Genomic DNA, 14059 nt, shown 5'->3' with positions numbered 1-14059 from the left:
GTCTACTCTTTTCTTTTTGATCCCACTTAAACTGTAGCGAGGGAGGTATTTTTTTCTTGTGCTTATGTTAATTTGTGTTATGACTCTTTCGTTCAACTACTATAAGGTCCTTGTCCTTCAATTAGGGTAAAAGGCGACTAGTCACCATTTAGAATTTTGCGTCGCCGATTTCCATTACGAGTACCCTAATTGGCCAAAAATTGCCTACGTTGGCAACACTGGCGTTCAAAGCAGCAGGGCTACTACGAAACACGTAACTCAAAGTTCGTGTCGTGCGGTCCCTCTGACACTTATACTGTTTAATACGAGAGCGAGAGGGACCGCACGACACGAACTTCGAGTTTCGAGTTTCATAGTATCCCTGCTGTGCTGCAATGTCTGTTTTCCATTTTATCCTAGCAGCACTTAAGTTTTACCCGTGGCTTTATCCATGATTTTGAATTGGAATTGAAAAAAATAACGAGCGATATTATACGCTCAGGGGGCAACTACAAAATTAAATCGAAGTTCGTATCGTACCAACACCAACCCTCTTACTTTTTTAGTTTAGTTTAGTTTAGTTTATTTATTCATTCAATACATCATTACATTATAATTTACATAAATGTCAGTGTGTGTTTTTAGGGTGCCAACGGAACCCTATTACTGAGACTCCGCCGTCTGTCTGTCTGTCTGTCTGTCTGTCCGTCTGTCACAGGGCTCTATCTCTTGATTGAGCCGTAATAGCTAGGCACTTGAAATGTTCACAGATTATGTATGACAGTGGCCGCGACAACAACAAATAATAAAAATAAAGTAAAATAGTAAAGTACTCTGTGGTTCGTGTTGTGCGGTCCCGACACTTATACTATTTAATACGAGAGTGAGAGGGACGGTACGATACGAACTTCGAGTTTCATAGTGGCCCCTCAGGGCTATCGTACCGTTCCTCTCGCTCTCGTATGAAATAGTATAAGTGTCAGAGGGACCGCACGACACGAACTTCGAGTTTCTGCGGGGCTACTATGAAACTTGAACCTCGAAGTTCGTATCGTGTCGTCCCTCTCGCTCTCGTATTAAATAGTATAAGTGTCAGAGGAACCACATGACACGAACTTTGAGTTTCGAGTTTCGTAGTAGCCCTGCAGCTTACGCCAGCTTACTAAGTATTTCTGATGTACATACAACAAAGAGTCATTGTATTCTATTGTATATTTTGACCTTAGACTAGCCCAGAGTATGTACCTAAGACTAGCTCATTGAAATACTTAAGTACTACGTAGTAAGTACTTAGCTATTTCGATGGACTAGCCTAGGACCAAATTTCGACTAATCGACAAAGAGATTTCGAGACTTTTAAATTAGAAAGTACCTAAGCTACTGAAAAAAACGCCGCTAATTTTAGGTGCCGCTTCCATCACTACCGTGGTATTTTTTTTAATACATGGCAACACATGTTTCACGGTTTCAATGGTTTCATTCATTCGTTAGGGTACGCCTACGCCTCTAATTAGAATCAATCACTCATTCATTTCATGCCCATCTCGTTTTTTGTCATTTCGCTTTCATTCGTGCTTTTCACTGGTTCGTACCGCAAGGATCGCTCGTCGCGTTGATAGCATATCGAACCTAGAATAAATTCAAGTGTGTTTCTTAATTAATTCTTAAATGGATTCTCGCTCAACAAATATATGTTCCGATAGAACGTGAAGTCGATGTCGTTGACTATGTCGGTGGGTGAATCTCTAGTTCGCATAGTGGTCATGCAATAGTGCAACAAGCGACGAGTCGCAACGGGCGCGCGTAAACATAGGAGAGCATCTCGGTGTCAAGATGCCTACGGACTCCGAGTGCGAGTGCGAGACGGTGTCGAAGGAGTGGCTGCTAGCGAAGCTGCGATCGGACGAGCGCGACATGGTGCTGATCGACTGCCGCGGCTCCAACGAGTACGCGGTGTCACACATCCGGTCGGCGGTGAACTTTTCGATCCCGACGATCATGCTGCGGCGACTGGCGGCGGGCAAGATAGAGCTGTCGTCCACGGTGCAGTGCAAGGAGCTGAAGGCGCGCATCGCAGCGTGCCGCGCGCGCGGCGTGTTCGTGCTGTACGGCGCGCTGGCGCCCGCCGCGCCCGCCGCGCCCGACGCCGTGCACGCCGTGCTGCTGCGCCGCCTCAAACAGGACCAACTCAACGTTGTCTGCCTGCAAGGTATGCACAAGCTTACTGCCAACTGGCCTTGGCTACAGTGGAAACATAATTGTATGTGGCACTCACTCTACAAAGACGAATCATATAACACCTACTTTGTTTCACAGTCATTCAAGCAATTTATGCTGATCATTTGTTTATATCTGAAAACTCGTCTTGACATCTTAGTAAACTTCTTTGTAACAATAAGATTTATATTGCAATCTTAACTGAGGTACAGTAAGGAGCATACTAAGAATTCACAAGAATGCTCATACTAGGTGAAACAATGTTATGCCTGTAAAACAAGACAAGAGCAGTGACTGACTTGACAGAATTGAAATGGATTCTATGATTGCAAATAGGTGCTGTGATCCTAGTACTCCATAAGTACCACCACCTTACAGTAAAACTAGCACTAAAACTAAGTTACTTGGTAACATTACAGGATACCATAAAGGGCCTCCATTCAGCATGTGTTGCCACACATTATGTGCGGTAATGCTGGTTTTCTGTGAGAGCCCACATTCTCTCAACAATATCTGAATAGCTTCCACAATACATCATGCATTAGTTCATCTAAAATTTAAGTATGATTTTTTTTTTATTAAAAAGCTAAAAAGTTTTAATTTCATGAATACTTAACTAAAATAAATAACAAATAAATGGCCTTTTTAACCTACACATGTTTTTTAGAAAATATTTTTTCACTTCATGCTCGTAAAGTTTGTGTTTAGGTAAAATTTTCGTCTAAGACCAAGGTAATCACAAAAAATATATAATTATATAATAATGCATGAAAAATAAAAAGTACATAGAAAGTCAACAATTGTTTTCACTGTTGCTATTTCATCTCCTCGCAATTGAAGTGAAAAGCAGTGTAAAACTCAAGCAATAAACCCATTTTCCCCTCGACGTGTCTATCCACCCTCGCAGTACCGGTCTTGGGTGAAATGGCTTGTTTTATGCTCTTGTTCTACAATCTACTTTTTTTATGTTATCTTTTCTATTTTATTGATACCTAACCTACACCTACACACACAAAAGGTTAGTTAATAAGTCTGAATCTTTGAAATAAAATATCATACAAATTGAATATAGCAAAACCAAAGTTCCAATCAAAAATACCTTCCTCCGTCTGTCCTTTCATAATTTGATTTCATGCTGATTCAATTAGGCTGGAAATCTTTCAAACTAGTGCTTAATATATGTACACTAGCTGTTGCATCAGAAGAGTTTTTTTTTTCCAGCAATAAAGCTCAACATTTTCACTGAAAATTTTTCAGCTATCACTATATGTGTCGTGACCAGATTTGACGCTGGAAACGAGCGTCGAGCGATGAGCATGTGGCCGCGCCATAGTGTGTTTTATGAATTAAATTCCGGTTTTGTTCCGCATACCTTGATTTTAGAGCAGCTCAATATTTCGGCACAGTTGCATGCACCATGATCACGAGGCGATCTCCCCTAACCCGAATTTAATTCATAAAATGAGTAATGACAGATAGTGTGTTTAAAGTGTGTTGTCCGGCAAGAGCAGCAACTAGACTAGCAAGAAGTGCATGTCTCTTCTCCATAATTTTATTGTGATCTATTCCTAAGTTCCCATTGGATAGCTCGAAGTAGAAAAATCCAACTTGGTCCCACTGTACACTGTACAGGTGAAAAGATGGCTGAACATGTCTTTGCTAATATAATAAATGTGAAAGTAACTCTGTCTGTCTGTTACCTCTTCGCGCTTAAATTGCTGAACTGATTTCAATGAAATTTGGTATGCAGAAAATTTGAGACCCTAGGCAGGACATAGGATAGTTTTTATCCTCAACAATGCATAGTTCCCGTTGGATAGTTATATAAATGAATTCTTCACAGACAGAGTTGTGGGTAAAAGATAGTTACAAACATGCCTAAAAAAATGATGCTTGTTGTATGTAAACACCCATATTTTTGTGGCTTCTAATATAATTTTACTGGATTTGAACTGTATTTTGCATGTAAATAAATATATACTGAATTATCAAAATACTTAGGTTCATGAGATATGTATTTTCGTCGCCAAGCCTTAGTCTTACTGCCGTCGGAATGCAAAAGGGCACATCTAACATTTTGTTAAACTTAAGAAAATAAATGGTGTTTTTTTTGTTTCTTACAAAAAATAATACATAATCGTCTGATTATTATAATTTCTTAGATGGAAATATATATGATATCATTGATTTTATGGTACCATATACATATATTTTTATTTTTATTATTTATTTCGTAATTAATTATATATTAAAACAAATATTATATATTTCATAATCATATAATATTTGTTTTTACTGAATAAAATAAATAAAGTAAAAATAGTTTTGCAACATAGTATAGGCATAACTAACCAAATATGCCTTTTCATTGTAACATTTTAGACAAGTTGATACAATGTTAGAAAAAATAGACATATTTTCTATTATTTATACACTTTTTATGCATTTCCATTTTGATGCTCAAAATCATTTAACATTAAAAAAGCCACATTTAGCCTACATAATGCCCTGTATTTTTAATATCACTGAAGTGAGCCTTTAACTAAGCATCACCTAAAAAATCAAAAAAATAAGGGCTATTGCAAAGTTACGCCTTCTAATTTTAACCATAGCCAAATATGCCTGATATGCCTCTTTGTTTAAATATCTCGGGCAGTTGAGCCCTATGGGCTAACAGTATCTCCGAATGCCATTTACAATATACAAAAAATCAGACAGATGCGTCTTTTTTTCCTGATTCTGAATATTGTATTTATTTAACTCAATTTCACAAAAAAATTTTGTTGTGCCCCTTTTCGTTATGACGGCAGCGTAGCACTAACCTATTAGCATTTAAAGAAGCGTCTTAAAAGCAATGCCGGAGGTCGCGGGCGGCATCCGCTCTACCAAACGTGGGAGAGGAAGTCCACTACTTATTGTGCTCTTCAATGCGAGACGATAGATTATGATCGCCGCTCCGCACACATACAATCATACGCGTTTATTCTTACATTATACCTTGTATGACACTGCATTCCAAAATTTTTATGTAGTCTGTTATCTCGTTTATACCTAGTGCCATCCACGAAGACGCGTTGTCAAAATTTGACACTATGACATTGTACCTAATAAGAGTCACGGCACGCATCATCGTGAATGACTCGACCTATAGTCGACCTGTGACCTATAGTGTTGTTACAGAAACTAGCAACGTCCAATATTCTAAACTGCAAATGAGCACCCCTCGAATGTAATCGCCGATTGAAGAATGATTGCAAACCACCTTGACGACTTTCTTGGGAAATAGTGCAGTTGTTACTCCTTGCCTTCCACTCCACATCGCAGTGCTAGAGTTCGGAGTACGTAGGTGGCAATGGAGAGCTCTGCTGCTGCCAACTCTAATGTCAGATGCCTTGGTCGCCTTTTCCGACACCCACAGAAAGAGATGGGTCAGTCATATTCTAAAATCGGGAACGGCACAGCACACAGTAGGACAAGGCTTTTTTTTATCATTTACCAAAAATTATTCTTAATGAAATACCAATAAACTGGTCTAATAAGCTTAACGAAAGCCAAACAGGCCGGGCGCCATCTAATTTGGCTGCACACGCTACTTAAAACCCTGGCTATGTCCGGCTTTGTCCAGAAGCCAGGCGACGATGTACAAGTGCTTTACTATTAAAGGTTATTCCTGAACTGTAATGAAATGAACAATGCATGAGTAATGCTCCTTTAAAACGGGTAATGAACAGATCATCAAAGAGCACAGGGTGAAAAATCATCGAACGAACATAAACGGGATGATCAAAGAAGGTGGCCGGAAACGCACCGCCTCGGCCCACGTCCGACGGAAGAGCGCCACGAGTTTATTGATAGGTTCCTGTTTTACCCACGTCCTGTCAATTTCATTACACTCGATGGTTTCAGATGCAAATATAAAAATCACAAACAATATAGGTGGCCCGATCAAACTAGCAGAATTCTTCTCATTAATCGGTCAACTGGCGAATAGGTACCACTCAAGTCGGCTGCTCCTCGATCGTAAAATAAATAGCATGTGCGTCCGAACAACAGGATGTAGCCGACCAGCCTGAGTGTAAATGCCTGACCGCTTTGGAACTCCAGTGCTCTACCAGAGGAAATCGTTACCATCTGGTCGCGCTAATATTACCGACGAAAGCGAAATCGGATGGGGAAAGGAAGCTATAATGCTTATTCTGGTTCTAACTGGAACTAATGCCACTACTTGAAACAATTGAGGACTAATGCTTAGATTATTATTCTTGGATACTATATTTTGTTTCTGACTCTCTTTTTTGCAATTTGGCAAGTCGAATGCCAATCCTTAGCGACGCACGATGTAAGGATACCTACCTAAAAAATGCATGTATAGTTTTGATGTGGCTAATTCATAAAATACCTATGATGATCAGTTCGCATAGAAGTGTGACGATGAAACATGAAACTTACCTACCATTTAATTAAATAGCCGGCTAGTAAAGGATTAACAACTCCCTTTACGTACGAATGGCTCAAATCCTAAGTATCACTTACATTTTGTTGTAAGTTTTGCTAGTGTGAAAGTGGTATCATGGGCATCGATAAGTAACTTTCCTCTTGCCAATTATCAATACTTCGGATTCCGGTCGTTTCCATATTGTTTTTGTGATAAAAGTTTAAAAAAAGTAAGCGTTCTCTGAATGGAGCTCCAAGTGCACCTACCTAACTATAATTATCTATTCAAAGGAGTAGCATTGGCATTGATAGTTTTTGCGTGCTGATGTAATGTCCAAACATCGGTACACAACAGCAGGTATATATCTAGTTAGGAGATAAACTACGCATTGTATTGTGATTTATTTATGTCTCGTTACGCGACGATGGTTCTATTAAAATGTTCTGCATTTGTCGGTTTATGTTTTTCATCGCATTCTCTATGAGCCTGACACGGCGCGCGCGGGTAGCTCGTTTGTTGTGCTCTGCTCTGCTGATACTCCGTATCGGAGAATTATCTGTTTGTTGACAACGCATGCTACCGATATTATCGGCGAAAGCCAGTCACGCACATGTCTAAGTTAAGTAATTTACACCTAACATACATTACACAGGAATCCTTATATGCTACTAGCGTTTACCCGCGGCTTCGCACGCGTAAATCATAAGATATAGCAGTTGAATTGAAATTCCGGGATTTTATTAAATTCTCGTTGTAATACCCTAAAATTACATCGTGGTTTCATTGACGTTAAATTTAAACAACCATGCCAACTTTTATGACTCTATGCCCAGCGGTTGTTATTTCGAGAATACTTATCGGGATAAAAAGTAGCCTATGTGTTATTCCAGTCCAGACGTCCAGCTACCTACATACCAAATTTCATGACTCAGCCCAGCGGTTATTATTTAGATATTTTATCCCTATCCCGTGGGAATATCGGTATAAAAAGTATCCTTTGTTTTAATCCAGTTTATAAACTAACTTTTTGCCAAATTTCATCCAAATCCGTCCAGCTGTTTCAGCGTGAAGAAGTAACAAACATACTCACTCACTCACTCATTCACAAACTTTCACATTTATAATATTAGTAGGAATAGTAGGATTATAAATTATATTCAACAGCAAAGTCGAAAAATCATCGTGATGATTTTTCTTCTTTCTCAAACCATTCAAATTCATTTACCTTATTAGATTCTGAAGGCCCGTCCTGTTATTTATCTACTTGCTGGAGGTTATTTTTGTATATCTGTTCTAGTCTGGCACCTTCCATGCTTTTAACGCGAAAACTCTTATTTCATCGATTGTTACAAGTTGAATCTCATCCAATGACGTCAATACTTTCCGGGAATGTAATCTTCTCAGAACATGTCCATACATTATTGCTCAGTTTATTTATAACTACCTATTAACTGATCTGTGTGATTTTTTGAATATTTCATTCATTCACATTCTGGGTTTGTAGAAGCTGCTAATATTTGTAGTAAGGTCTCAAATAGATGACATCAAGGACAATTTATGGCGAGCGATTCTACCAAGTGTGTTTTTTTACTTTTAATATACGTAATGTAGGCGAGCTAAGCTAAGTCGCATAATTGACCTATCGATCGATGCGATCTTCATTGAGGCTAACGGCTATTACAACCTCAGGCCCAATAAAAAATAAATAAACGTAGGCGAGCGGCAAAATGAGGCTCATGAAAACGGAAAAGCAAAATAGTACATTGTGCATTAAGGGGCGTAAGAAGGGCATTACTAACGAGGGTCTATTAGAAGCCCGACGCCATCACATTGCGAGGAAAAAAAGCAAAAAATTAAATTATTTTGTGTCCAAACACTTCACAGCTCAGCAAAAGCAAGACGCTAAGAAAACAACTGAATAAAATATAGCTACCCGCCAATACAGGGAGCTACTACAAAATTCGAAAATCGAAGTTCGTATCGTACCGTCCCTCTCACTCTCGTATTAAATAATAGTAGCGTCAGGAAAACAAAACAAAATCGAAGTTTTTCGAATTTTGTGGTAGCCCCCCTGATTGACTTTTTCGAGTCGTCTACCATAGATAATACGAAGAACCGTGTTTAGTTTAGAATTCAAATGGTCTTACGGCCAGATTATTCCTACATGCTAAAAAAATATTTACTAAAATTATTGAAAAACAATTTGATATAAATTTAAAATATAAAAATAACATAGTTCCATGAAGCGTGGCAAATTTTTATGGTGAAAAATTAGGTTATATTTAAGTTTTAAAGATGTAAATAAAACGTTGGCTGACTTGAAACCTTTTTAGTCTGAAATGACGTACCTACTAACTTTTTAAAACTAAAGCCATAACTCCCTTGGGGAAGAAAACTATACGTAAATCCATAATTCCTAATTTTTTTTTATTTAACTTTCACCTAGGTACTAGTTTGAAGTCGGTGCCTCAGCACGAGCCAGGAGGAGTGATAGAAGCCCATCAGGTTATAGGTCCACTCCTGACGGCTACGCCTCTCCGTGTGCATAGAAGTTGTTGCTGTGCGCGATTTGCCATATAAAACTCGGTAAGTGTCACAGCCCTAGTATATGTAATACATTTTTAATGTGGTCACATTGCTTTTCCTTATTGGTCTAATTTTGTGTGTTGGCACTACCGTATAGTGTAATGGCGATACAAATGAATGTCGCGCGCAGCGCGATTTGCCATATAAAACATTTTGTCGCCCCCTCTATGCTTCCATAAATGTCATACATATATAATATACCTGGGGTGCTAATGGTAATGGTGGTGGTAAGGCGACAAATATAGCTGAAGTGTGTAAGGACGAGTTCTTATTTTGGCTTCACAAGATATGTGATAACAGTGATTCCCAACGCGGTGTGGCTGTGCCACCTTCCTATCACAAGCTAGGCCTAAGGTAGCATGCTTAGCTTACGGTCGATTTACTCCGGTCTAGGCACAGCGCTATGCCCGGGTGCCTCAATGCTTAGGTAGAGAGATCCTGGGCCTACCAGTGATCTTCTGACCTATTCCGACCGATCAATAGGCTCCTGGCCGGTTCAGTTCGCCCGTGATCTGGCCTGGCACCCGCCGGACGTGGGGGCGCCCCCACGAGGACCTCCGCCATCCCCATAGTCTTGACCTCGGTTGCTCCATCATCTCTACGACCGTTAATGCTGGGCAAGAGATAATTGCTCCATGTCTAGTTTATGCGCTCCGCTGTCTATGACATTACCAAGTGTACATTGTACTCTAGCGCTTACTGGACCCATGTACGGAATCTAACCTGTATTAAATTGCGGACATCCTTACACACTCCATGATCATGGCAATTAATATTACATAGCAAAACACTCACCTGCGGTTACAGCCCAGTTTCAGGAAGGAACTGACCTCTATACTAGGGCACCAGCTTAGTTCTTTTCCCTCATTTGTTCATTTGTATCGCCATTACACTATACGGTAGTGGCAACACACAAAATAAGACCAATAAGGAAAAGCAATGTGACCACATTAAAAATGTATTACATATACTAGGGCTGTGACACTTACCGAGTTTTATATGGCAAATCGCGCTGTGCGCGACAGAAGTGCAACCAAACTTCATCAAACAAATTAATTATTTTACAGGAGGCGGCATTGTATTAGATAAAACTATTTCATAGGGTCTGAAAATCAACAACACAATATTAGTTTTTCCTTAATGCTCAAGGGCTCTAAATGTCAACCACTCCAGAATCAAAACATAATTATTAAAATATTTTATTACTCGTTCTCTCCACGCGAGTTCAACTTGTACTTGTCCGGTTTTTCAACAACTTTCAACTTTCTGAAAATTGAAAATGAAAATGATAAAACAAATGAAAACACAAAATACAATTTCCTGAAATTTACTATGCCCATCGATATTTTATTTATTGTGTTAACATAATTTATTACAATCTTTTATTTAGTTTCACCTGTCCGGTTCTGTAGTCAAATCTTGCTAGTTAAATTAGATAAAACCCTCCTGAGTCCTCGCGTACTTTATAAAGGACCAAATTAACACTAAGAATAACGGCCGAATGTGATTTAGAAAGTTGAAATTGTTAATTGAATAAAGAATTCTAAAAATTTTGAAATAATATCCAAATTTCAGTTTTTCGTTATAAAAAATAAACACATTTTTTTCACTATTTCTGTAAAGGATGGATGTACTGGTAAATCTGGTCATACTCGTAGCAAATGTTACCCTCACTTTGTTGTTCGCAGAATTCTGTCTTTGCATTTTCTTTTGGTCTGAAATTACCTATAGCTTCTGACTTACCACGATAAACAACTGCAGTATCTATTTGAACACACTACTATATTTCGCGATATTTTAAATTTGCCATGATAGGTAGGTAAAAAATGACGTGTAAAAGAGCCCATTGCGGGCGTTGCAGCCTATTTACTGAATAAATGATTTGAATTAGTAGTTTTGGTCTCTTTTCTGGTTTTTCTGTGCATCCATGTCTCAGTTTGTATTTTCGATATGGTTTCACGGGATACCCGTAAAAGTAACAAATTTGGAGTTGAAATAAAAATACAAAAAGACTCCAAAAAACCAATCATGATTTGAATTAGGTTAGTTACTAGTCATCATCATCATCATGTCAGCCGAAAGACGTCCACTGGTGGACATAGGCCTCCCCCAAGGCTCTCCACTCAGACCGGTGTATTACTAGTCTAGTTACTAGTATTTGTCAAAAAAAAATATTCGACTGGATGGCAAACGAGTAAGTGGGTCTCCTGATGGTAAGAGATCACCACCGCCCATAGACACCTGCAACACCAGGGGGATTGCAGAAGCGTTGCCAACCTAGAGGCCTAAGATGGGATACCTCAAGTACCAGTAATTTCACCGTCTGTCTTACTCTCCACGCCGAAACACAACAGTGCAAGCACTGCTGATTCACGGCAGGATTAGCGAGCAAGATGGTGGTAGCAATCCGGGCGGACCTTGCACAAGTTCTTACCACCTGCAAATATATAAATATAACTAGTGTTACCCGCGGCTTCGCACACGTAAATCATTAGGTCCAGCAGCTGAATTGAAATTCCGGGATTTTTAAAAATTCCCGTGGGAATTCCCGAAAATTAAATCTTTGTTTTCATTGACGTTACATTAAAAACAATTCACAATCATGGTCAAATTTCATGACTCTTAACTAAACCCAGTGGTTGTTGTTTCGAGATTTTATCCCTATCCCGTGGGAATATCGGAAAAAAGTAGGCTTATGTTTTATTCCAGATGTCCAGCTACCTACATACCAAATTTCATGACTCTAAGCCCAGCGGTTGTTATTTAGAGATTTTATCCCTATCCCGTGGGAATATCAGGATAAAAAGTATCATATGTAATCCAGGTTATAAACTAACTTTTTGCCAAACTTCATCCAAATCCGTCCAGCCGTTTCAGCGTGAAGCAGTAGTAACAAACATACTCACTCACTCGCTCACAAACTTTCACATTTATAATATTAGTTGTATAAATTTAGGTTTCACACCCAATACAAATTTTGTTTCAAAAGCCGTAGGTATTTTCGTTTAGTCGATCAATAAGTAATCGGTAACTCATTAAAAGTCTGATAGACTCATTACACACCGCGTTATTTAAGGTTGGGTGGGTATCACATTTTTAGGTTTATTTTGAGCAACGTTTTTATTATCTTTAATAAACTTCAGTATTATCGTCTGGTATATCGTCACTACTTTGAAAAAATCTCGTATCTGAAATCAATATGTTAACAAAATTAAACCTTGATATAATGTGCATAAAGTTCACTCGGAAAAATTATCTATTTTGAGGTACGAGTTTTTTTTAAAGTAGTGACGATATAATAGGTACCCTTTGTTTGCTTGGTTACAGTTCAACGACTTCACGCATTAATAGTAATTAGATTGACGATTATCTCTTTAATTATACCTACAGCGTTCTTACTGCGCTACTCTACCAAACCAAACCGCTATTGTACCTACCTACTACCAAATTGGATAAACAGATAGTTTTCACATTTTCACAAAAATCGGTAGGAACTTTCGACCAGACATAAGTAGGTACGTATACGAGATATGTAGATAAAATGAAATATATCCTCATATCATAAAATAACATGCGAATCAGTAGGCACCTGATTCGGGATAAGTACCTACCAGATATATCCGTTTCATCATCATCAATATTAAGCTTGTTAACTACTACTTCATCTATGATAAATTGTGAAATAAAAAAACATATTTTTTGTCCATGAGCACCTGGAGTTCCCAAGTTATGCACGGTTGATGTATTGCGAAGTCAAAGCATGTAAGAGAGAAGTACCCTCTGCCGGGGTGGGCATAGGTGCTGGAAGGCATAGCAATAGGTTAATATAGTCGGCTGGATGGCGCAAGGTTGTTGGTAAATGGCGCGAGAAGGCCGCGGGCCGCTAGCCAAGGCCTCCCCGCACCTGCCGCAGCCCCGCCGTCCCGCGCCGCGCCGCACCCCGCCCGCACGGGATTCCGCACCTACTTACTACTTACCCTTGGGGGCTGTTTCACCATCCATTGATTAGTGTTAACTGACGTTTAAATGTGATGCCGTCTCTATTTGTTTTGTTCGAATAGACGGAGACGGCATCACATTTAACCGTCAGTTAACACTAATCAATGGATGGTGAAACAGCCCCTTAATATCTTTGTTCTTACACTTTAATTATTAACCTACTCGTATGCGTATGACAGAAGTCTTTCCCAGTCCCAGATTCTAGTTTTCTGTTTCGAATGAGTTCGATGTCTCTCTAGCAAATGTAGAGTTCTTTTCGTTACCTAATCGTTATTCTTATTAGTATGTTATTGTTTTTATAACAGTACTTAGCAGTGGCAGTGGCGAAGCGTTCGTAAAATCCTACTCCCATCCGCTTGCCTATATTTACATAATAGAACAAAACGACATACAGGATTTGTGATAGGTGTAAGCGATCGCTTTGCTTCGGCTTTACCACGGAAATATCTGACCCCACGTATATACAGAATGTTTAGGTAATGAGTGGATAATCCTTGAACTACGGATAGAGAGCACTTAGGACGTTATGATATAATAAAGCTATAATAGGTTTAGTAAAACTTTCACGGTTTCCGAGATATTTGGACTTTTAGGTTTTTTTCGAAAATGAACACCCTTATTCAATGTTTTGATCATGTAGCAACATTTTAAGCTATTTTTTTTTATCAATATTCTTGAGTAAGTACTTATGTTATCCATATCCATTTTTGTGAGACTACATGAGTATTTCTCAAAAGTTGTACCGTCAGGAAATTGACAACAAAATCTTTTTTCATGAAATTATTAACACTAAGGACGAGATCATAAAACATAAACTGCATAAAACATCTAAAATTAGCTTTG

The 14059-nt window shown here is 38.8% G+C and overlaps 1 protein-coding gene across 1 annotated transcript in view; it reads left to right on the top strand.

Annotated features, from left to right (window-relative positions):
* The first annotated feature begins 1457 nt into the window (after positions 1-1457).
* LOC141433204 (dual specificity protein phosphatase Mpk3-like) overlaps positions 1458-14059 on the top strand; it is a 36940-nt gene continuing 24338 nt past the window's right edge. Inside the window, 1 exon segment of the mRNA XM_074095132.1 lies at positions 1458-2188. Within this exon segment, the coding sequence (XP_073951233.1) occupies positions 1813-2188 (376 nt within the window). The 5' untranslated portion in view covers positions 1458-1812.

This window comes from Choristoneura fumiferana, chromosome 12, assembly GCF_025370935.1.
Source record: "Choristoneura fumiferana chromosome 12, NRCan_CFum_1, whole genome shotgun sequence".
NCBI lineage: Eukaryota > Metazoa > Arthropoda > Insecta > Lepidoptera > Tortricidae > Choristoneura > Choristoneura fumiferana.
This window is presented reverse-complemented; position numbering and strand designations above follow the sequence as displayed.